Source organism: Rhinatrema bivittatum, chromosome 1 (genome assembly GCF_901001135.1).
Source record: "Rhinatrema bivittatum chromosome 1, aRhiBiv1.1, whole genome shotgun sequence".
NCBI classification, from domain to species: domain Eukaryota; kingdom Metazoa; phylum Chordata; class Amphibia; order Gymnophiona; family Rhinatrematidae; genus Rhinatrema; species Rhinatrema bivittatum.
In genome coordinates this window covers 74,773,624-74,797,324 of record NC_042615.1, presented here as the reverse complement: position 1 = coordinate 74,797,324, position 23,701 = coordinate 74,773,624, and the positions used below count along the sequence as shown (strand labels likewise).

Here is a 23,701-nt window from a genome sequence, read left to right as displayed (position 1 = left end):
TCATGGTCCCCACCCCTCCAGCAACCTGCCTTTCGTCAGCCCCACAGCTGACCTATGTCTAATAAGTCTCTATTGGCCCAGATACCCACCCTCCAAGCTGTGACATTATATGAGCACATTGGTGCCCTGTCCCCCCTCCCCACCGATCCTTGCAACCTTTATTCTCACAGGACAAGCAGGATGGTAGTCCTCACACATGGGTGACATCATCAGGATGAAACACAATCATGGAACTCTTTTGTCAAAGTTTCTAGAACTCTGACTGGCACCTACTGGGCATGTCTAGCATGGCACTAACCCTGCATCCAGCAGGGGTCCCCCTTCAGTCTTTTTTTTTCCACACAGCAGTAGCCAAGTAGATTAAGGAGCTCTCTAGAGATTCCTGACAGGAATTTTCCTCATGGAACTTCGTTATAAAGTTTCAAAAGTTTCTACCTCATCTGGGGTCCCTCTCTCGATATCCGTATCCACGGTCGTAAGGTAAGGCTTTACCCTCAGTTGTGGTTGATTCCCATCGAGTTTTCCCTTCGGTGCCTACTGGCCATCAACCACACAGTGGCTAACTTTTTGTTGAAGCAATGGCGTTGAGTTTTCGTTGGTGCCTCGATTGTCCTCGGACAATGTCCAACACAGACCCACATAGGGTTTGTATATTGTGTTTGGGGGTCAAACCATGATGTCTTAACTTGCACCAAATGTGCCCAAATGACATCGAAGGGCGATAAGGCCCACTCAGAGAAGATGGAGTTTCTTTTTCAGACAAAGCCACCGACTCCATCAAGCGCTTCGACATCATCTGAACTGATGCCATCGACCTCTCGCCAGCAGCGGCACACCGGTGCTGCCCACCCAGCACTTATTCCGAAGGCGTTGACTTCTTCCTCTTCGGCTCCAGAAAAGGATTGAGGTGAACATCGGGAGAAGCGTCGGCACCGCTCAGTCCGCTGTTCCAGGCAAGCCTTCGGCATCGACGTCAACAGAGCCACCGAGTAAGAAACCCTGTCCAGAGAAGCCCCCATCCTCCTCTGTGACTGGGTCACCGAGGCATTCCCCACCTTTAGTGATGCCAGGATCCGCGACTCCACTTTTATCGGTGGACCCTCCAGCTACGCCAGCGCTTCCTCCTACTCCGGAGTTGGGGTTGCACGCCCCAGGCTTCTGCGAGGAATTGGATTGGATGATCCAAGAGGTCATCATAAAGGTGCTACAGGGCTTCCAGCCTCCAACGCCAGCACCGATTCCAGCTCTGGTCACTGACCCGATTCCCACGGTGCTCTCACCACTGCTTGGCAGACTGGATGCGTTGATCGGTGCCCTTCCACCGGTGGAACCAAAGACACCAGTATGTCCCACGCCTTCCACCCCGATTCCTTTGTCGTCGGGGGATGAAGACGCACCGAGGCCGGAACCTATGCCCGGTCCGCTTGGAGTCCTGCCACCGACTCACCCACTGATGTCACTGGTTCCATCGGTGCCTATTCTGCCATCGATGCCGCATCATCCTCGATCGGTGCCGCTGTCGATGCCTCCTCCGGTGTCATCGGTGCCTAGATCTGATCCCTCAGGTATAGCACCATTTCTTCCCTCTGGAGATCCCATGGGAGCCGGAGACCAACCTTACAATCCTTGGACTGATGATTCTTCCCAAGATACTGATGACCTGCCTTCAGAACCATCTCCCCCTGAGGAGAGAAGACGTTCTCCTCCAGAGGACCTGTCCTTTATTAATTTTATAAAGGAAATGTCTGCAGAAGAGGAAATGTCAGACAGAAGAGGACTCCAGGCACAAGATGCTGGAAGTGCTCCAATTTGTAGATGCACCCAAGGAAATCATGTCCATACCTGTTCATGAAGTTATTCTGGACCTATTAAAGAGGAATTGGGAACATCCAGGCTCTGTACCTCCGGTGAACCGGAAAAAAGATGCCACCTACATGGTGCAAACAGCCCCTGGGTTTTAGAAACCACAGTTGGCCCATCATTCTGTGGTTGTGGAGTCTGCCCAGAAGAAGGCATGTCATTCTAAGCCTCATTCTCCCATGCCTCCAGGGAAGGAACAGAGGTTCCTGGATGCATTTGGCTAACGTGTTTTCCATAGCTTAATGCTTATTTCTCGCATTGCTTCCTACTAGTTATACATGACCCAGTATAACAGGGACCTTTTTAAGAACATCCAGAATTTCTCTGAGAATTTGCTTGACCAATTTCAGGAACAACTCAATAGCCTGGCTCAGAAGGGTCTAGATGCCGGCAAGCATGAGGTCCGCGCTGCATATGATATTTTGACACCGCCTCTAGGGTGTCTGCAGCGGGGATTAGTGCACGGAGGTGGGCTTCTCAGGGTCGCCCCTCCAGGCCTTACCAGAAGGTTCAGTCCAGACAATCCCGGCCTCAGAAGACCCAGCCAACTCCTCAACTGGGCCCAGCTTCAGGATTTTGACTCCTCGCTAGAGAGCATATGCCAACCTCCTCTACCATCCATACCCGTCGGCGGTCGGTTGTGCCATTTCACCAACATATGGCACACGATCACTACAGATCAATGGGTACTTGCTGTAGTGACTCAAGGTTACCACCTCAACTTCCTGACTGTACCAGCAGACTCCCCACCTTTCGATGTGGGGATCATCTGAACACTCCTCTCTCCTAGAGGAGGAGGTGTCCGTCCTCCTCAAATCCCGGGCGATAGAACCAGTACCCCTCTGTCAACAGGGGCAGGGGTTCTATTCCCAGTATTTCCTCATTCCAAAAAAAGTCAGGGGGCATTCGTCCAATCCTGGACCCACGTGCCTTAAACAAGTATCTACAGAGGAAAAAGTTCAGGATGGTAACCTTGGGATCCCTGCTTCCTCTTCTACAAAGAAAGGATTGGCTTTGTTCTCTAGATCTTCAAGATACATACACACACATCTCCATCATGCCATCTCATCGCAAATTCCTTCGGTTCCTAGTTGGCCCCAGACACTTCCAGTACTGGGAGCTGCCAATCGGCCTACTGTGTGCACCTCAAGTCTTTACCAAGTGCCTCGTAGGGGTCACGGCGTACCTCAGGAGTCAAGGAGTCCATGTCTACCTTTATCTCGATGATTGGTTAATAAGGGCTCCAACCCAAAAGGACGCACTAGCCTCCTTACGTCTAACTCTCCATACACTTCTGTCTCTCGGGTTTCTGGTCAACCATGCCAAGTCTAAGCTAGTTCTATCTCAAACTCTATCTTTCATAGGGGTGGACTTGGATACCATACAGGCAAAAGCCTTCCTCCCTCGAGATCGTGCTCATACTCTCCCGTCCCTAGCACAATACCTCCAGGCTCGAGATTACTCGACAGCTCGTCATTTCCTCACTTTGATGGGTCACATGGCATCCTCGGTGCATGTCACTCCCATGGCCCGCCTAGCCATGAGACTAACACAGTGGACTCTGAAATCCCAGTGGGCTCAAACTTATCATCCAGTGTCCAGCATTGTCCACGTTACCAAGCAGCTCCACCTGTCGCTGGCCTGGTGGATGCAAGACTCCAATCTCCTTCAAGGCCTTCCGTTTCAGGCTCCAGAACCTCAGATTACCTTGCATCCGCCTCGGGCCCACCCATTGACTCTGGGAGCCATCACTTCCATTCTGGTTCCCTTTGGCATTCCCCCCCCCCCCATTTTCCAATCCCTGAAATGATTTCACATTACACCGTAATCTTGGTATTAAGTGGCCGCAGCTTTTATTAACTTAACAATTAATATGAACTCAACATTATAATAACTTCACCCACCCGGGCCAATCCTTTGGTTCCACCACTTTACGGGACCACGCCCCTTTTCGCCGCCCACCATGATTCCAGCAAGGCAACATCACTTCCGACCCCCTGCCACGTTTACAAGCAAGGGGGCCCTGCCTCCGGGCGTGGTCCCCACCTCTCCGGCAACCTGCCTTTCGTCAGCCCTGTGGCTGACCTATGTCCAATAAGTCTCCATTGGCCCAGGTATCCGCCACCAGCACCAGGCAGTGCTTACACTTGCCTGGTACCCCCCAAACACCAACCCCTAGCTGCAGCCCTTTCATACCCATATAAAGTTCCTTTCAATTGTTTCCTGTATTTCATTATTGAGCAGATCGTATCCGATATCCAATAGATGTACTCTGTCCTGCCGGTAAAGCCCTTGCACTGCCCATCTGCCCATTTGTGCTGTATCTGACACTCCCCCATGCCCACTAACCATCCTCCAATCTGTCTGTTTAACTTCTTCCGGGCTCTCCCCCATTTCTGTTTTACAAATTTAATGCATGATATGATGTCGGACCAGCAAATAAACGCTCCTGGGAACCATGATTGTATTTCCTGTAGGTCCCTCTTTACCTGCCGTAATAGCTGTCTGCATGACACTACACCTAAATCGTTCCCGCCCAAGTGTATTATTATATTGTCCGATATTGCCAACGATTCCCTCTGGACCTGCAGTATGGGCAGTAACTACCCCCAGCGCATTCCACGCTTCCCCATCCCAGTGATGTGCACCCCCCCCCCCCCAGCATGCCAAACCCAGATGTGGGCCGTATCTGTGCTGCTGTGTCCTCTGTGCCACCCAATGCACGAATGAGTGCCCCATGATACACACCTGTACCGGTCTAGGATACGATTCTGCAATTAAAAAACACTCTAATTAATCAACATGTTATAATGTGCTGGCTCGATCCAACCTGACGTAAGAATTTACCGTGGAAGAATGCCATTTCCCTATCTGTTGTATGGCCTCCATTGCCAACCCTGTCTGCGCTGCTCTAGTGGCCGCTCCTATTCTAAAGGAGTACATCCCAAAGTTATCCACATTCTCTCCCACCCCGTTTAAGGTTCGCTTGAGTATCGCTGAAAACTGGTATCACGTTAAGGGGGCCCCATCCTCATGTATAAGTAAATGCTCCCCCACTGTTGGTCGCACAGCTTGGTATGTCTCCAAGTTAACCACCGGGCAAGTGACCTGATTGTGCAACTGTCTTAGAGTCATGGTAGCACCCCACCCCAATTCATCTGTTTTGGACCTTGGTATTAATATCCTCAGCGTGTCACCTTGCTTCGTGACATTCCTCATCAACATTCCCATGTGACTGACATCCTTCTTAGATGGCACCACCAGTTCGCCAATGCGGAGCGCGCCAAAGAAGGTCATTGTAAAGGCTAGTCTAAATAACTGTGTTTCAAATACCGAATCGCATACGTCGCCCAACCTATGCCATATTAATACCAACAAGTCATGTGTTATGGGATGCTGCCTGCCCCTCTTTACCCCCAGCCTTCTTCCCCAACCCTTTAACATTTTTTGTGTCAGAAATCCTTTGGTTCGGTCCTTCCCAACCCTGTGTTCCTACGAAAAATGCCAGGCCAGCTAGTTGCTTCACCACTATGACCCTGGACAGTCCAGCATCCTTGGCCCACAATATGTATGCCACAATCAGTTCCTCTGCCACTGGACCTTCTTTACAACCATGTTGTCTCAGGAAGGAGTGCACTCTCCCGTATCGCCTGCAATAAGCATCCCATGTGGTGGGAGCCACAGATCGCCATAACCGATCTACCGTGGTTGGAGACCAATTGACCATACATGCTCCAGTACTGGAGTCACCACCTCGTCGGCGTCGGATACCTGTTTGCAGAACAAAGACCATTTAGTGTGAGATAGCGAATCCGCTACACCATTGTAAGCCCACGGAACGTGACGAGCCTTTACCATGGTACTAATGAGCAGACTACTTAGCACTACCTGCCGAAACAGGTCCACCACCTGTGGACATTTTGCTGACTGCCTATTGATGACAGAAACCATGGCTTGGTTGTCACACCAGAAGACAATATGTTGGTCCCTCAACCGCTCCCTCCCATATTACCAGCGCCACCCAGATGGGGAAAAGCTCCAGGAATGTTATATTTGTTGTTATTCCTTCGTTCACCAATGGCGTCAGCCATTGCGTGGCGGGCCATGCACTTTGATTGTAAACGCTGAATCCCCAACCTCCTGAAGCATCTGAATAAATGTCCAAGTCCCGGCTTGACACCGGGGGCTCCTGCCATACCGATACGCTGTTGTAACTGCTCAGGAATGAGGCCCATATCATAAGATCCTCACGTATGGGTTTTGATATTCTGATGAAATGATGCGGATGGTGAACCCCTGCTGTAGTGGCGGCTAGTCTGCGCAGGAAGGCTTTACTCATTGGGATTACTTAGCAGGCAAAGTTAAATGCTCCCAACATTGCCTGCACCTCCCAGAGTGTCATCTTCTTAACCCTCAATGCCTTGTCCAGTAGGTCTCGCAATTTTTTGAGTTTTTCCGTTGGGAGCCTGGATATCATTCTCTTGGAATTCAACTCAATGCCAAGGAAGCACATGGTGGTAGTTGGCCCCTTTATCTTCTCCTGTGCCAACGGAACTCCAAAATCCTCTGCCACCTCCTGAAAGGTAAGTAACAGAGGAGCCGCCTCCTCTGTTCCTGCCGGACCGATGAAAGGAAGTCGTCCAAGTAGTGGATTATATTGTCTGACTGGGCCCTTTTTGCCGTCACCCAGTGTAATAATGAACTGAATGCCTAGAAATAGGCGCATGACTCGGAGCACCCCATGGGCATGCACTTGCTGAAGTAAAACATCCCACAGAACTTGAAGCCCAACAACGGGAAGCTAGATGGGTGGACTGGTAGCAGCCGAAGTGCCGACTCGATGTCCGTTATTGCCATGACTGCTGACTCCCCGCACCTCCGAAGAAGAGTAATTGCACTGTCAAATGAGGCATATTGCATAGAGCAATCTTCCTGTAGCAGGTGGTCATTAATTGAGAGCCCCGGTGGGAACGATAGGTTTTGGATCAGTCTGTACTTCCCTGGCTTCTTCTTCGGTATCACTGCCAGGGGAGATAATGCCATGTTTTGAAATGGAGGTGACGCAAAAGGGTCTGCCATTCTGCCCAACGACAGCTCAATGTTTAACTTGGCTTGTACTATTTCGGGATGTCTCGTCGTCGATGCTGCATTGTTTACTGTAAACTCTCTGATATGTCCTTGATAAGGGATTTGGAATCCTTCACTAAATCCTCTGGTGATCCTCCCAGCGTCCTCCCTCCTTGGGTATTTGTCGAGCCACTCCAACATTCTGTCCAATCTGATCAGCGAGGTGACTTTTTGCCATTGCCATGCTTTATTTTCTTTGGGGGAGAACTCCCTGTGGCCACCTTCTTTGTACATTTGCTTGCTGGATGAGGTGCTGCACAAATCAAGCAAACGTGCTTGAACCTGCAATCTTTGAACATGCAGGTTGATTTTTTAAATCTCCAACAGGTGTTATTTTGAGTGTTGTTTGATCTGCCGTAAGCTGCTCCCATGGATGGTGTCCTTGTTGCTGCTCTTCCACGCCCACCAGCGTTGCTGGCCTTGTTCGTCATTTGTTTTAACCATAGATCGATGACATGGGTCCCCTGTGACATCATACCGCTCTCCTCCATCTTGTCCCAGAAGCACTCATCATAATTTAGCCACACCTATCCTTATTCATATGCTCTGTATGCCTCCAAAATTGTGTCTGCATACCCGAGCATCGGTCCGCATTGCGATGGATCGTCTTTCGTTATGACACTCATCATCCTAAGGTATGCTCTGGTCCAGTTCAATATGTTGCGTGGTATGTTCTTGCCGTCTTCCAGCTGTGTATCCCTGCCTAGGGATGTGAATCGTTTTAGGACGATTAAAATTATCGTCCGATAATTTTAATATCGTCTTAAACCGTTATGGAACACAATACAATACAGATTCTAACGATTTATCGTTATAAATCGTTAGAATCGTGAGCCGGCACACTAAAACCCCCTAAAACCCACCCCCGACCCTTTAAATTAAATCCCCCACCCTCCCGAACCCCCCCCCAAATAACTTAAATAACCTGCGGGTCCAGCGGCGGTCCGGAACGGCAGCGGTCCGGAACGGGCTCCTGCTCTGAATCTTGTCGTCTTCAGCCGGCGCCATTTTCCAAAATGGCGCCGAAAAATGGCGGCGGCCATAGACGAAAAAGATTGGACGGCAGGAGGTCCTTCCGGACCCCCGCTGGACTTTTGGCAAGTCTCGTGGGGGTCAGGAGCCCCCCCACAAGCTGGCCAAAAGTTCCTGGAGGTCCAGCGGGGGTCAGGGAGCGATTTCCCGCCGCGAATCGTTTTCGTACGGAAAATGGCGCCGGCAGGAGATCGACTGCAGGAGGTCGTTCAGCGAGGGTTCCGGCGCCTCGCTGAACGACCTCCTGCAGTCGATCTCCTGCCGGCGCCATTTTCCGTACGGAAAATGGCGCCGGCCATACGCGTATGGCCGGCGCCATTTTCCGTACGAAAACGATTCGCGGCGGGAAATCGCTCCCTGACCCCCGCTGGACCTCCAGGAACTTTTGGCCAGCTTGTGGGGGGGCTCCTGACCCCCACGAGACTTGCCAAAAGTCCAGCGGGGGGCCGGAAGGACCTCCTGCCGTCCAATCTTTTTCGTCTATGGCCGCCGCCATTTTTCGGCGCCATTTTGGAAAATGGCGCCGGCTGAAGACGACAAGATTCAGAGCAGGAGCCCGTTCCGGACCGCTGCCGTTCCGGACCGCCGCTGGACCCGCAGGTTATTTAAGTTATTTGAGGGGGGGTTCGGGAGGGTGGGGGATTTAATTTAAAGGGTCGGGGTGGGTTTTAGGGGGTTTTAATGTGCCGGTTTTTCGATTTTTTGATTTTTAACGATTTTTAACGATTTTTCACGATATTTTACCCCCCCAAACGGCAACAATACGATTCCCTCCCCCTCCCAGCCGAAATCGATCGTTAAGACGATCGAGGACACGATTCACATCCCTATCCCTGCCCTTGTTCCTTTTCTTCTCTCTTGTGCCTCTCCTTCCTTCCATAAGTCGGAAGATGTCAATGTATTTCCTTTTTCTAATCCTTTTTCGTAGCTTTCTCAGCACGCTTACCCATAACGGGGCTATGCTGTTCGATGCTGTCGAGGCTATTCCTGTCTCTCTGTGTGCCGACGGTGGCCAGGTTACACTGTTCTCCACTGCGCTATCGGAATCAGAAGACGAGCTACTGTCACTGGAGCTTGAACTGTTCTTTCTCTTTCGCTTTCTGCTCCCCTTCCTTTTTGATGCATGCGCGACCACCATGCCCGCGGGGCACTGTGCTCTGGAAACATTTGGCCCGGATAACTCACCCAGCAGTTGTGTCTCCTGCCTTGCTTCTGCCACAGCGGTGTCCCCCGAACCATCTTCAGGTAGTATCATGACTGCTATCTCACTCACAGTCATTGCACCGGTTGGTTCGCTGTGCTGGTGGCCCTCTCCGTCGGACTGTCTCCTCGCCGCAATGTTACCACGTTCTCCGCCGCTTGCCATGAGTCCAGTTCGCTCGCTGCTCCTGTCTGCCGGCCGAATCTTCCCTCTTCTCTCCTGAGCTTCTTGGCTGTTCCACATGCCCTGCTGCCCCGGCCAATATCCCCAAGGGTATCTGGGTATGGCATCCCTCCTGGTAGGCCATGTGAGACCATTGCGGGAATATGCTTGGCCCGGGGTTGTTGCTGCCACTGGTGCTGCCTGGCGGCATCCATGGACCGCAGGCCCATGGGGGAGGGAACCCCAGTAAGTATGGAAAACCCATACCTTGTGACTATTCCCCCGTGCCCGGGTTCGCACCTGTGGGTGGCGGGAACTGCGGTATGCTGGTGTTACCTCTGCCCGCTGCTGACTGTCCTGTGGGGGGTAGGATGCTGTCTCCAATGGATTTACTGCATCATACGCTGCCCCCTATTTCCTTGTGGGGCTTGTGCCCTCAATGTGCCGCGACCCTCATTCTGCCCACTTGCACTAGCGCAGTCCATGCTCCCGGTCCCGTCTTGCGGGGTGTCCCTTCTACGACTTCCCCCTTCGCCATCCTCCTTTCTCCGTGGTTCTGTGGACCCCAAGTAGTGGCGCCCCTCTGCTGTCCCCTGGATCGGGTTCTCGGTCCCCTTCCCATGCTTGGTTGGATACTCACTGCGCCGCTGATCCTGGGCCTCTTGTCCCCTCTTCTGTGATTGGTGCCTTCTTTCTTCCCCCACCTGGCTAGAGCGGCTTCCTGGCACTGGGTCCTGTGCTTTGCTTCTTCTGCTCATGCTGGGTCATGTGTCCTGCTTCTTCTGCTCGTGCTGGGCAGTTTTTGTAGTTTTTTTTTTATCCTTGTGTTGTGGGGAGTATCCGAGATTCACGAGCACCACGTTGTCAATAGTCCAACTAGATAATCTCGTCGTTTCCTACCCACGGGACATCTGTGTGTTTTTTTTTAATCTTATTTCCTCCTTTTTTAAGGTCTTCTCTTTAATTGTCATCCTCGTCGCGCAAATCGCTGCCTCTGCATGTGATTTGCCGCTGTCTCTCGCGCCGCAGCCGAGCCTCCAAAGTCGGTCCCCGGAAAGAGGCCGGCTGCGGTGCGGCCCTCTCATTAAATACCAGGGCCGACATCATCAAGGCTGGCTGAGGCCATCCCTGATGAGGCCGGTCCCCAGGAATGCCCCCTCAGTGCGAGGTGACACCGCCGATATCATCAGAGTGTGCTGGAGCACCGGCACACCCCAATGATATCAGCCAGCGCCGCCCGCGGCTGCCGAATCGCCCATCTTCACCCACAGCCCCAGGTAAGCCATGGGCCCTTGCATCCCCCTCGGGTCCACCCATTTGCAATACATGCTTTTGTATTTTCTGACTAGAAACTTGATGATATTAAATATTTATTATATCAATTGTTTGTTACCAGGCACTGGCCATCACCGCACAAATGCCACCTTGCAACCTTGGCAACATAACAAGTAATCATGGGAATGCTTAACCATAGCTCTAGCTAACAAACTTCTCTACAATTGACACTTTTTAACTGATTGCTATCATTTTCAGTTAGTGTGCACTAAGTCCCGTTAATGCGCACTAACACGAAATACTAATTTTTACGAAATGTCATCATTTTTTTTTTGTTTCATGGAGCTTCCGAAAAGAGATGAAATAGACAATTTCATTGCCATTATCTATTTCGTTTAAAACAAATGCACAACTCTACTAAAGAGGTTAGGGGAGATATGATAAATGTCTATAAAATAATGAGTGGAGTGGAACAGAGATATAGACGTCAGTGTACATAGTACATTGTGTTAAAATGTATGTCACACGGGGCCTGATTCATCAAGATATTTTCCCTTAGACACAAAATAAGAAAAAAGCCTTAGTGAATCAAGCAGACTGTTTGCAAACTGCTATGCTGCCTAGTAAGTGCCTGGTATTGTTTTCCACAGTACACAGTTTATGGAAATAGATCACATGCATACACTGTATTCATGGTGTGACAGTCAGTCATTCCTTTTTCCAATCTATGAAGTTCAGAGATAACCAAAAATAGAAGCCAGGTTTAGACTGATGTAGTAAGAGGAGGCACGCTAGGCTTGTCCTGGCGTGCCGTAGTTAACAGGGTTCGAGCGGCGCCGAAGGACATCAATAAGGGGGGAAGGGGGGGTGAGAGGAAAAGAATCATAAGGTAACCAATGGGAGTGCAGCGATTCAAATCGTTGCTCTCCCATTGGAGGGTTAAAGAGTAGGTAAGGAAAGGGAGCGAGAGAGAGGGCAGTTGGGAATCCGCCAGCATAGCAGAAGCAGGTTTTGCTTTGCTGCGCAGCGAACTCTCAACTGCCGTTTTGCTTTTTTACTGCGTTGTTTATAAAGAACATGCGGAGGAACAAGGGCAAGCAAGCGAACAGGCCCGTGGGACTGCCTCCGACGGGTCCGAGGCCGAGGAGTGGGAGGACGGGTCGGCCGTCGGGCAGCAAGATGGACGAGCACGGCCCCCTGGTGAGTGAAGGCAGGCCTGCCTCCCCGCCGCCTCCCCTCCCGCCCACTGCTCCTTACACCCCGCCGGCCGCGGCAGCCTTAACTGACTCGGGCGAGAGCGGGCCAGAGGCCACGTCGCCTGAACGCGATGATAGTAATTTTTTGTCGCCTGATACATCTCCGGTCGCGCCCCCGCCATGCTTGCCGGCTGGCGATGCCTCTCCGGCCCCGCCCCCGCCCTCAGGCGATACGGACCGGGGCTCGGGCGGCGGCCCTGCCCCCCCCCCCCCCCCCCCGCGCAGGTAATGTTCCTGACAGGGCGATACATACCCGGCCGCGCCGGGTTAGGCGCGGGCCCCGCCTTTTTTCCCCAGCGGAACGGCTCGGAGGTAAACCCTACATGGGTACCCGCGGCGAAACCCAGACTAGAGGTGGCCGACGCCCCCCGTTACACCCCCCCCCCCCCCCTTCGCATACCTCGCCGGTCGGGCAGCAGCTTGGAGACCCAGGGCGGGCCGGGCAGGGGAGAGGTTCTCGGTCTAATGGAAAGGGAAGTAGGGCGCGGTCGGCTAAAACGGAGCCATGGTACAGAAGGCAGACAGGTGGCTCCTACGAGCACTGTGTTTGCTGCTCCTCTGGCTGGAGAAGCAGGTGCCCCCATTACTGCAGCTCTGATTGCTGAAATACTGAACCAGAGGGCCAGAGCTGGGTATAGGTATGCAGCGGGTGACCCTGGGTGTGCGACGAATCAGAATCCGGTAACTGAAAGTTGGCAAAAGGGGTTGAGTTCCCCATTCGGGGATCAGGTCTTCCCCAGAGTTGCCAGTGGGATACACGGTGAGGTGGGATTACACACAAACCTCAGGCCTGAAGATACCCGGTGTGTACAGAGCGGATTTGACAGAGATTTTGTAAGGGATGGCAGGGGGAGTAGAGATGGAGGTTTTTCCACAGCGGCCATTGATGACGAAATGCCGGGTCCGTCCAGCCGGGAAGCGTGGAGGGAGCGCCAGGGCGCCGTGAGAAATAAGATACCGGGGAGTCCCAGGCCCACTGTGCGGAAGGAGTCGAGGTTGGACAGGCCGGACGGCAAGGCAGGAGGGCAGCCCGTCAGCGTTGCCAGAGAGGACTCTGCGGCAGGTAAGGGTCACAATAGGAGTGAGACGAAGGGAAAGAATAAAAAGCAGAAGAGGTCGTACTCTAGTTCTAGTGCAGGCTCGTCGACCTCTACTTCGTCATCTAGTGTTAGCAGTGACAGTGTGAGGACAGCAGGGGTAGCAGGTTCCCAATGTGCCGTTGGACAGCCAGCACTAGCTTCACTCACTGAATTGTGGGAGGAGGTTCCCACTAGATTGGTAAAGCGCATTAGGAAGCGGAAGTTTATTAATATATTCAAATTGTTGGAGGGAAGAAGGGGGGGGAGGAAGATGTCCAAAAAAGACAGAAAAAAGAATAAGAAGGAAGGTACGGGGCCAAGGATTGCCAAAAATATTGTTAATTGGGTGCGTGGTTTCCTTCGCCTTGCCAGTGTAGTCAGTCATTTTGACCCCTCACAGTATGGAGCGTTGCTATCTTATGCAGATAGCATCTTAGGCGCCTTTAAGGATTATGAAGGTTGGGCATGGCTCAACTACGACGAGAAGTTTAGGGACAAAATGGCAGGCAATAAATTTATGAATTGGAGTTCACAGGATGTTCATCTTTGGCTTACCCAGATGACTAACAAAGGCGCCAGTGCGAGTAAGGGTGGCTTAATAAGTGGAGGACATAGTTCAAATACGGGCACTGTGTTTGCAGGGGGATCCAAAAGTGCTTCCTTTCGGTCAGGAACATTTCGTAAAAGTGAGGGAGGTGGTAAAGGATCCGGGGGGGGAGCAGACGTGTGCTGGAGATTTAATAAACTTACCTGCCTGTTTCCGGATTGTAAATTTAAACACGCCTGTGCCACATGCGGGGGAGCCCACTCTGCCCTTAAATGTCAGCAGGGACAGGGGTCGGGGGGCGGTAAGGGTGCCAAGTGAAGCATGTTTACATTATAAGGCTGAATCACCCATTGAGCAGGAAGCCTTGGAGGAAGGTTTGAGATACTATCCAAATAGGGGAGCAGCGTCTTTATTACTAAATGGTTTTAGGAAGGGGTTTATTATTCCGTATACGGGTCCGGGGGTAGGGGGTAAGCGCAGGAACTCGAGATCTGCTTATAGGTTGCCGGAGGTAGTCCGTGCCAAGCTCCAGGAAGAAATCCGGTTGGGGAGAATAGCAGGGCCCTTTCCTCACAAACCGTTTGAGAGGATGCATTTATCGCCGTTAGCGGTTATTCCAAAGAAAGTCCCTGGAAAGTTTAGATTGATTCTCAATTTATCTTCTCCCGAGGGTGCTTCGGTTAATGATTTCATCCCAAAACAGGCCTGCGCGGTTAAATATGCATCCTTTGATGACGCCCTTGCCTTAGTCAGAAAAGCTGGACCGGGGGCGTTGTTGGCAAAAGCGGACATAGAGGCTGCCTTTCGGTTACTGCCTATTCATCCTGCGTGTTTTCCTTTGTTGGGATTCTACTTTGAAGGGTGTTATTTTATTGATCGCTGCTTGCCTATGGGTTGCGCAGTGTCATGTGCATTCTTTGAGGCATTTAGTACTTTTATCCATTGGGCGACCACCTGTTTCAATGGTTGTAGTGATTCTTTACATTATTTGGATGACTTTTTGTTTGTGGGACCGGGCGATTCGGGTTCTTGTAGTGAGCAGTTGCAGGGTTTTCTGAGGACTGCTGAACATTTTGGTGTGCCAATTGCCAGGGACAAAACAGAGGGGCCAATGACAAAAGTGATTTTCTTGGGCATCGAATTGGATTCGGTGGATATGGTTTCTAGGTTGCCCAGAGAAAAAATCGTACAATTAATGGAATCCGTCAGAGTGGTTAGATCGTCGGTGAAAGTGACCCTACGGCAGATGCAGTCTTTAATAGGCTCGCTTACTTTTGCATGCAGGGTAATACCTATGGGACGGGCGTTCATCCGGCGTTTGTCAGCTCGGACGGCGGGAGTACGTGCGGGTCATCATTTTATTCGGGTAACGAAAGCGGTGAAGGAAGAATTGGGCATTTGGGAGAATTTTTTACAATCCTTTAATGGGACGCGCCTAATTCAGGAGGCAGAAATCTCCAACATTGAATTAGAATTGTTTTCCGACGCTGCGGGGGCCACGGGGATGGGAGTGTATTTTGGCGGTAAGTGGTGCGCGGAACAGTGGCCTGAGACATGGGTGGTCGACAGCGTAGTTAAAAACATTACCTTTTTGGAACTATTTCCCATAATCGTGGCATTGACCATTTGGGGTGCAGAGTTGGCTAATAAGCAGGTGCTATGGTGGTGTGACAATCTGGGAGTGGTTCAGGTTGTAAATAGACTAGCGGCAAAATGTCCCCGAGTGTCTGCATTGTTGCGGGAAATGGTTCTGTTAAGCTTGAGGTGGAATGTTACTGTTAAAGCCAGACATGTGCCAGGGACTTTGAATATTATTGCAGATGCTCTCTCTCGTTTCAAGTGGGATGTCTTCCGTACAGAAGCTCCGCGTGCGAACTTGAAGGGAGAGCCGGTCCCAGCCTTTCTATGGGAGCTCGGCAGGAAGAGCAATGGCAGTTGATTAGGCAATCGTTGGCGCCAGCCACGTGGAAGTCGTACATGGCAGGACGAGGAATTGTGTCTCGTTTTTTGTTTTCGCAAGGATGGGGAGGGGGGGAGGTGAGAGAGGGTGAGCTGATTCAGTTCATTTTATGGGCCAGGGATTCAGGTTACACACTGGCATCAGTTAGGAGTTATCTAGAGGGTTTTGGGTTCTTTCAGAAGATAGGGGGACGTGGCAACCCAGCGGGGGGTTTCCTGGTAAGGAAAATATTGGAGGGATGGGGCAGAGGGGGCGGTTACTGTGTCGATCAGAGGTTGCCCATACGATACACGGACCTTCTAGAGATTACTGAGGGTCTGCGTTCCGTATGTATTTCCAAGTTCGAACTGTTATTGTTTCGTTTAGCCTTTTCGTGGGCTTTCTTCGGTGCTTTCAGAGTATGCGAGTTAGTAGCAAAGGCAAGTGCAGGGGGTGAGGTGTCGGGGTTGTCAGGGGAAGACGTGTGGATTTATGAGCACAGGGTGACAATTTATCTTAGGAAATCCAAGACGGATCAACGTGGTAAGGGGGCGTGGATTTCATTGATACGGGCCGGCGATGCACCGGTATGCCCGGTGAGGGCAGCTTTGGATTATATTAGGGTTAGACCTGCGGGGGTGGGGAATTTTTTGGTGCATGAGAATGGTTGTCCTTTGACAATATATCAATTTGCTGCAGTATTGCGCATGACAGTGGGCTTGTTGGGATGGGATGTGCAGCGATATAGTTCGCATTCCTTTCGTATAGGAGCGGCTACAACTGCTGCTGAATTGGGGTGGTCAGCACGTCGGATTCAAGGTCTGGGACGTTGGAAGTTGGAGGCATTTAGGAGATACGTTCGAAAGTAAGGGGAGGCAATGCATTTTGGTGTATGTAACACAAGTTTTTTATGTTTCAGAATCGAAAGGGGTGGCAGTGCAAAGTGAATGTGCTTGGATTGTGGGCCATTCGTTTGTGCATCGGGCACAAAGGAGAGCGCGAAAGAGGCCGTATGGCGAAAACCTGAGTATCGATCCCGAAGAATTGAGTGTACAGTGGTTCGGGAAAGGGGGCATGAGATGGGAGGAGTTGCGTGACTTCTTGCAAGGCAATATTGTACGGCGGGGTGTGCCAAGATTCATATTATTGCATCTGGGGGGAAATGATATTGGCAGGTATTCGTGCAGGGAATTAATTATGCTGATGAGAAAGGACTTGGCCTATTTAATGAATTGCCTGCAAAACACGACATTTGGTTGGTCTGACATTATAATTCGGATCAAGCAGGCGGACGAGCCTATTTGGTGCAATGGAGTCAAGAAACTGAATAGACAAATTGGTAAATGGCTAGTTAGGGAAGGGGGGTTTTGGATTAGGCATACCTGGTCCTGGGAAAGACTAGGAGGTTATTTTTTGGGCGATGGGGTACACTTGTCCGAGGTCGGAATGGACCTCTTTAATAATGCCTTGGAAGAAGGATTGAAACAGCAACTGCTCGTTGCAGGCCGCAGTGGGGGAACAAAAACAAATTAGTTGTTTTGTTAGTGGCGGAAAACCCGAGCCAGAGCCGTAATGTATTGTTTTCTATTGTGAAAGACATGGATGGGGGGGGGGGGGTCGGGGGAAAAATGCTCGTGTAGTTTGGGGCCACTACACGGGAAGGCCTAAAGAGCAAGAGGGGGCCGATGCTCAGGCCGCAAGCTTACCCTCGCTGGTGACGTGGCGGGGTAAGCGGTTGGGGGGGGGGGGGTTTGACGCCGGCTTACCGTTGGGCCGCGACGGTAAGCGAAGAGAGGCATGCGGCCGAGGAATGTAAGGGGGGGGGGGATTTAAGATTATTTTGGTTTATGTTAATTTAACGGCTCGGGTTAGGTTTAATAAACTGCGGCCTTTGAGTTTTAATGCCATACAGTGTCATGACTATTTTGTGGAATGAATGGGAGAAAAGAAAGAGATGGAGAGAGCGGTGAGTCTCGAATACCCATGTTAGAGGAGGCACGCTAGGCTTGTCCTGGCGTGCCGTAGTTAACAGGGTTCGAGCGGCGCCGAAGGACATCAATAAGGGGGGAAGGGGGGGGGGTGAGAGGAAAAGAATCATAAGGTAACCAATGGGAGTGCAGCGATTCAAATCGTTGCTCTCCCATTGGAGGGTTAAAGAGTAGGTAAGGAAAGGGAGCGAGAGAGAGGGCAGTTGGGAATCCGCCAGCATAGCAGAAGCAGGTTTTGCTTCCCTCCCTCCCACCCACGATATGTATATTGCAACACCGTCAATGCTGTATATGCCGTTGTTATGCTTGTTATGTTAATGATTTGTCGCAGTAGGGCGGAAAACCCGAGCCAGAGCCGTAATGTATTGTTTTCTATTGTGAAAGACATGGATGGGGGGGGGGGGGGGGGGGCGGGGGGAAAAACGCTCGTGTATTTTGGGGCCACTACACGGGAAGGCCTAAAGAGCAAGAGGGGGCCGATGCTCAGGCCGCAAGCTTACCCTCGCTGGTGACATGGCGGGGTAAGCGGTTGAGGGGGGGGGGGGTTGACGCCGGCTTACCGTTGGGCCGCGAAGGTAAGCGAAGAGAGGCATGCGGCCGAGGAATGTAAGGGGGGGGGGATTTAAGATTATTTTGGTTTATGTTAATTTAACGGATCGGGTTAGGTTTAATAAACTGCGGCCTTTGAGTTTTAATGCCATACAGTGTCATGACTATTTTGTGGAATGAATGGGAGAAAAGAAAGAGATGGAGAGAGCGGTGAGTCTCGAATACCCATGTTAATGCACACTGAAATGTATTTAATGGGTATTCAGAAACACTGCCACTGCAGTTAAAATAAATCTTTTCCCATCTATAGCATACTAAATACAACTGTAACATACACAACACCAAGGAATTTCAGACTCTTCTTTCTGCTTGTTCAGTATCATGGAATACAACAGGCAGAACATTTTTTGCACAGTGTGCATGAAGAGGAAACAGCAGACAGAGTATGCCTCATTTTAAGTTCTCCTAATGTACTTTCCTGAATGGTTTTCAAATTGTTCTTTGGCTCATGGGGAACTTCAGAAACACACATACTCTTCCTTTGTTCTTTCCAGCACAGAAGTGAAGTAAAATGGTGCCTGTCAAGCTTTCTTTCTATTTCAGGCTGAAAAAAAAAATGAGGAAGTCACTATCAATCCATGCAGAAGCCAGCTAGGATAAGCTAGTGCAACCAGAGGTTAAAATATGAAAATAAGGGGGGTAAAGATTTCTTTTTAATGATCTGATTTTTGGGGCTGTAAGAAAGCATTGCTGGGATGTAGTATGTTTTTTCCATTTCTCTCACTGAGAATATTACTGCATGGGAGAGATGTGCAGGTAGCTGTGAGAGTTCTTTCCCACCTCTCTGGACTGGGAGGGAGGAGCAAAGCTGTTGAGATTTTACTTTCAGTTTTGCAAAAGTAGCCCCACCATTTTGAGAGAGGAGCAGCCGGTGCAGAGAGAGGTGGGGCAGAGTTCAGAGAAGGAGCTCAGACTAGCTACACTTTCACAGAGTGTAAGTGCCATTTATACTAAAAAAAAAAAAAAGGACACTGAGACAAGGTATAAGCACATTTAAGTTTGAATGGGATGTGTGTGTGTGTGAATTTTATAGTGGTTAAAGGCAAATTCATAGAAGTTTGTCCAGGTAAGAGACAGAACAGTATCAGATAAACATAAACTTTAGCCAAGTCTGTGGAATACTTTCTTGGCATTTGTTAGAAAAATTATGAAAGGCTAAAGAATTCTGGAAGGGTGAGAGGTATCACTTTTGAAAATAAAGTCTCTTACCTATCAGCTAAAGTGATACCGAAGGCCCATAATCATTATTTGGGGCTAAAATAACTTTTTACTTCCTGGAAGGAATATTGTTCTGGGGTATTGTCATTATCTCTAGAAAAATCACAGATAAAATAAATATGTCATATAAGAAGGCAAAGGAAAAGCCTACCTGTTCTTTAAATAAGCACCCTAATCTTAAAGATGGGTTATGTACTAAAAATTGTAAAAATTAAGTAAACCTGATATTTTAAATTCAGGAAAGGAGAATTTATTTGAAAGTGATTTTTTAAATACTACAATAGTGAACAGAAACAGAAAACACGGAGGGAGAAAATAGTGATCCCTGTCTTTTATGCAGCTTCAGTGTAAATGGATCAAAGGTGTTCTAGGTTAAACACTTGTATTTCTGGAGAAGGAAAAAGTACAGGATAATTTGTAGTGGCCGGACATAAAGGTCCCATCATAATTCAAAGCTGCACTTGTATTATCTGAATAGGTTACAACTTTAAGACTCTAGCGGCAACCTTGAAGAAAGACAGCTTAAGCATACAGAGTAAAAGGATATTTTCTGTATGTTTGAGTCAGAAAATACATGCCATAACCTCCCTCTTTGTCTTGAAAGGAAACAGGGATAATTATTACTTTTTGAAGTCATAGCTAGTTTTAAGTGATACCAAGCTGGCGAGACAAAACTTAGTATTAAAACTTAATAGTAAAACTTTATTTTCCCTGACCAGAATACTTTATCATGTTAGCACAGTCAGGAATCCTGTTTTTCATTTATTTAAAGTACAACATAGGAGAAGATCATCACATTTTGATAAAAAGAATTCCAGAAATAGCATCTACCAGTGCCTCTCAGCTAATCAAGCAGCAAACACAAATAGCACCAGCTATCATTGAAGCCCAGACTTGGTGATAGGATGAAGAACCAGCGCATTCTAGCGCCAGTGTATCACACTCAATTTACTCAAATAAGGACCCAGATAAGTGTATACTGACACTTCGGCCACAAGAAAGTCTAGTAGGACAAATTACCATTTATACCTGCAGAAAGAATTAAAGGAAAATAAAGGATACTCACAAACAGAAAAGGCAACAGTGAACATCACAAATAGAGTGAGAGAGAGAACAAGAAGGAGATTAAAGAAACAAAATCAAATAGTGACAGAAACGTAAAAGGAGAAAGAGAGACACAAATAGTGATTAACTTAAACTTACCAGAGAAGTCACCTAGTAATATTTCCAAAGTATCATTCCTCAGCTGGTTCCAGTAACAATATCTGAAAAAAGAGTTTACACAAAGAATTGGGTTCTTTAAACAACTATTGATTTAAATCTCCATCTTTAAAAGTCTACTGTTAAAGGAGAGGATTAATAGAGGATTTATATTTGGTTTATATTCAGAGTCGGTTCTGTTAGTTCCTGGAGCTAAGAAAAATAAGAAAAGAGTTCTTTTAATTAACATTTTTATTAACATCTGTTATCCTGTTTTGTTGTTAAGAGACAACATGGTAAATCAACATTGATAATTCTTGCTTGAAAATAAAATACGTTTTGAAGTATTTTGAATGCTCTAAGAGTTTTCATTTAGTTACGTTTAAATTTTGTATTTATAATTTAGGTTCCGCCTTCCTCCTCTAACCCTGAGGGATGTGCTGGGTGGGTTTTAGACCCATTTTTCTATTTTAAGGGAGTTGGAAGGAGAATTTCCTTTCTCCCCCCCCCCCCCCCCCCCCCCCCATCTTGGCTTCCTTCATATGGTGACTCTTCTAATAACATCTGAAACCCCATTTTCATTATCATACTCAGCCATTGTAGCGGAAGAGGGGTCACCTTATTAGACTAGTTAAAAAAAATGTTTGATATTTCTTGGTCCCCCTTCCTTGCTTATTCCTTGTCCCTCACTCACCACAGCTCTGGCCAGTCTATGTTCACTATGATAACACTGGCTATTGGCTTGCCTTGTGAAGAGCAAAAGCTGCAGTTTTGCTTGTCCCAGAGACTTTAATGGGATCTGTAAACAAATACAAACAAAATGTATCATTATTTTTGGGGTTTTAGCTATTCATTTCAGATTACTACAAAATAAACAAATATTCTCCTAGGTCAAGCAGGTTAGTAGTTATCACACAAGGGTGACATCATCGGATGAAGGCCCAGCATGAATAAAATGTCAAAGTTTCTGGAACTCTGACTAGGCACACTGTGCATGCCTAGCATGCCCTATACCATGTGTCCATGTGCGGTCCCTCTTAAGTTTCTATTTTTGTCTGTGGAGCTTTCGTCTCTTGGTTAAGTGAGCTCTAGGCTTTTTTCTTTAAAATTGCCATTGGAAAAAGTTTCATAGGATATTTTTTGTTTATTCACATTCCGATCAATGTTGAATCCTTCTCGGTTCCTCCCCACAGGCTCCTTAGTCAGGGTTTTCAGCATTCATGGTAAGCTACTTTTCGTATTCGTTCCCCTGTGGCAGTGGTACCTCGGTGGCTGCTGGCTTCAAAGCCTGCTATCACCGTTTACATTTTATATTCTCTTTTTTCATTTGTTATGGCCTCCTATGGTTTTTGTCAATGCCCCCAGTGCTCGAGGACCATGTTCATCCTGGACCCCCATGAGATATGTATCCTCTGCCTGGGGCTATTGCCTGACATCCGGGGTTGCCGCATTTGCACCCAGATGACCGTAAGGGATTTTGTACTCGACTCAATAATATGGAGAAACTCTTTCAATGAAGGTAGTCCAAGACATCAACGTTGGCATTGGCGACATCTTGGAGCTGCACAAGTGGACACTGTGCCATCGATATCACGGGGGGGGGGGGGGGTGTCAGGTTCCATCAATGCCACCGGCGGATAGAGGTGCCAGAGACAGGTCCCTGTTGGTTTCTTCCAAGGTAAGGAATTTGGGTTTGTCATCATCAACCTAGGCACCAAGGAAAGACCAGGCTGAGCACAAGGGAAGCCAAAGAAGCATTGGCACTGGTCATTTTTGATGCTCGGTACCATGCTTGGGGATTCACTGGCTAGGCCATGATGCCCTTGAAGCAACCTTGCAGCAAATAGTGCCAATCCTCCATCAATGCCAGTGGTCTGTGATGGTTTCTACTGATCCTGGTGCCAGTTGCTGATTCATCTCAGGGATTTGAGGAAGATCTGGCCACCCCTCCCGCTTCATAGTAAGTGTTGGCATTGGCAACTTTTGAGGAAGAGCTGGAGTGGCGAGTCCAACTGGCAGTGAAATGAACGCTGCAGGGCATCGGACCTGAGGCATTGATGGTACCAATGCTGGTACTGTCCATTCTGGAACCACTTCTGGAGCAGCTCAATGTGATCATCATTGCACAACTGACACAGCTGGCTGGCATCAGTTTCTGGGATGCCATGGATGCTCGGCGGGGCACCAATGATTCTACTGGCCGATACAGTTAGACTCCCCAGTCACGGACCTGCATGGCCTGTTCCCCTTACTTCGTGGAGCAGGAGGCCCACTCCTGCCCCATCCATGGCTGGCCCTTTTTCCCGAAGCCAGCTCCAGTTTGCATGGCCTGCTGCTGTGCTTACAGCATCCTCCACCGACGCTGCTTCTGTCCTCCAAGCCTTCTCCAGGCATGCGCACATGCCGCTCTGCTCAGTTTAAAGGGCCAGCAGCGGGAAAGTTCTCCACAGCCCGGAATGATGACATCAGGCAAGGCAGATATAAATATTATGCCTTGCCTCTCCTTCCTCACCTCAGCAACAGGTCCTGCTTCCTAGTGAGTGTGAGTTGCACTGTGTTTCTGCTCCGGTCCTTTCCAGCGCCTTGTCCTATGTTCCTGCTCCAGTTCCTGCTCCTTATTCTGTATCCTGCTACCTCCCCTGCTATTGTTCCAGCTCCTTGCCCCCTCTGCTTACTCTTCTTGTTCTTGACTTGACTTGTCCCTGGATTCTGCTTTGTCTGCTGCCCATCCTGACCTCCTGCCTTAGCTGCCTGCCCAACCTCTGGCATGTTCTTGGATTCCCTTGCCTGCTGCCGGCCACGACCTCCAGAATGTCTGACTTTACTTCTGCCTTCTGGCTTGGTGGGATTGTCTTCATCAGGAGACCCGCGCCTTAGTACTACCAGTCCCGGTACCCAAAGGCTCAACCTGCGGGGAACGTGGGCTACTGTAGGTGAAGGTGCAGTTGGGTCTCCACTTTGCCTGTATCCACCTCCCGATGACGAGGGCCTATATGGGGTTCCTCCTATAGGTGGTGCCAACTTCATCTTGGCTCAGGGGTCCACCTTTCTAACAGATACAGTGGTTGTTGTCAGTTCCTCCTCCGAGGAAGCTCCACTGGGACTGGCAGGTATGTCAAGTCCTGTAGCACCCTGTCCAGCTTTGCCAGGGCTGGTATTGGTGCTATGCCTCTGAACAAAGGCAGAGCACCTAGGGCCCCATCCCCTG

The 23,701-nt window shown here is 49.4% G+C and overlaps 2 protein-coding genes across 2 annotated transcripts in view; both read left to right on the top strand.

Moving 5' to 3' along the window:
- FSTL5 (follistatin like 5) overlaps window positions 1-23,701 on the top strand; it is a 1,290,346-nt gene that overhangs the window by 932,944 nt on the left and 333,701 nt on the right.
- On the top strand, window positions 11,659-17,067 carry LOC115099943. The gene is made up of 2 exons (XM_029618029.1): window positions 11,659-12,976; window positions 16,398-17,067. The coding sequence occupies exons 1-2, from the start codon at window positions 12,034-12,036 to the stop codon at window positions 17,009-17,011; spliced, it is 1,557 nt and encodes a 518-aa protein (XP_029473889.1). The 5' UTR covers window positions 11,659-12,033; the 3' UTR covers window positions 17,012-17,067.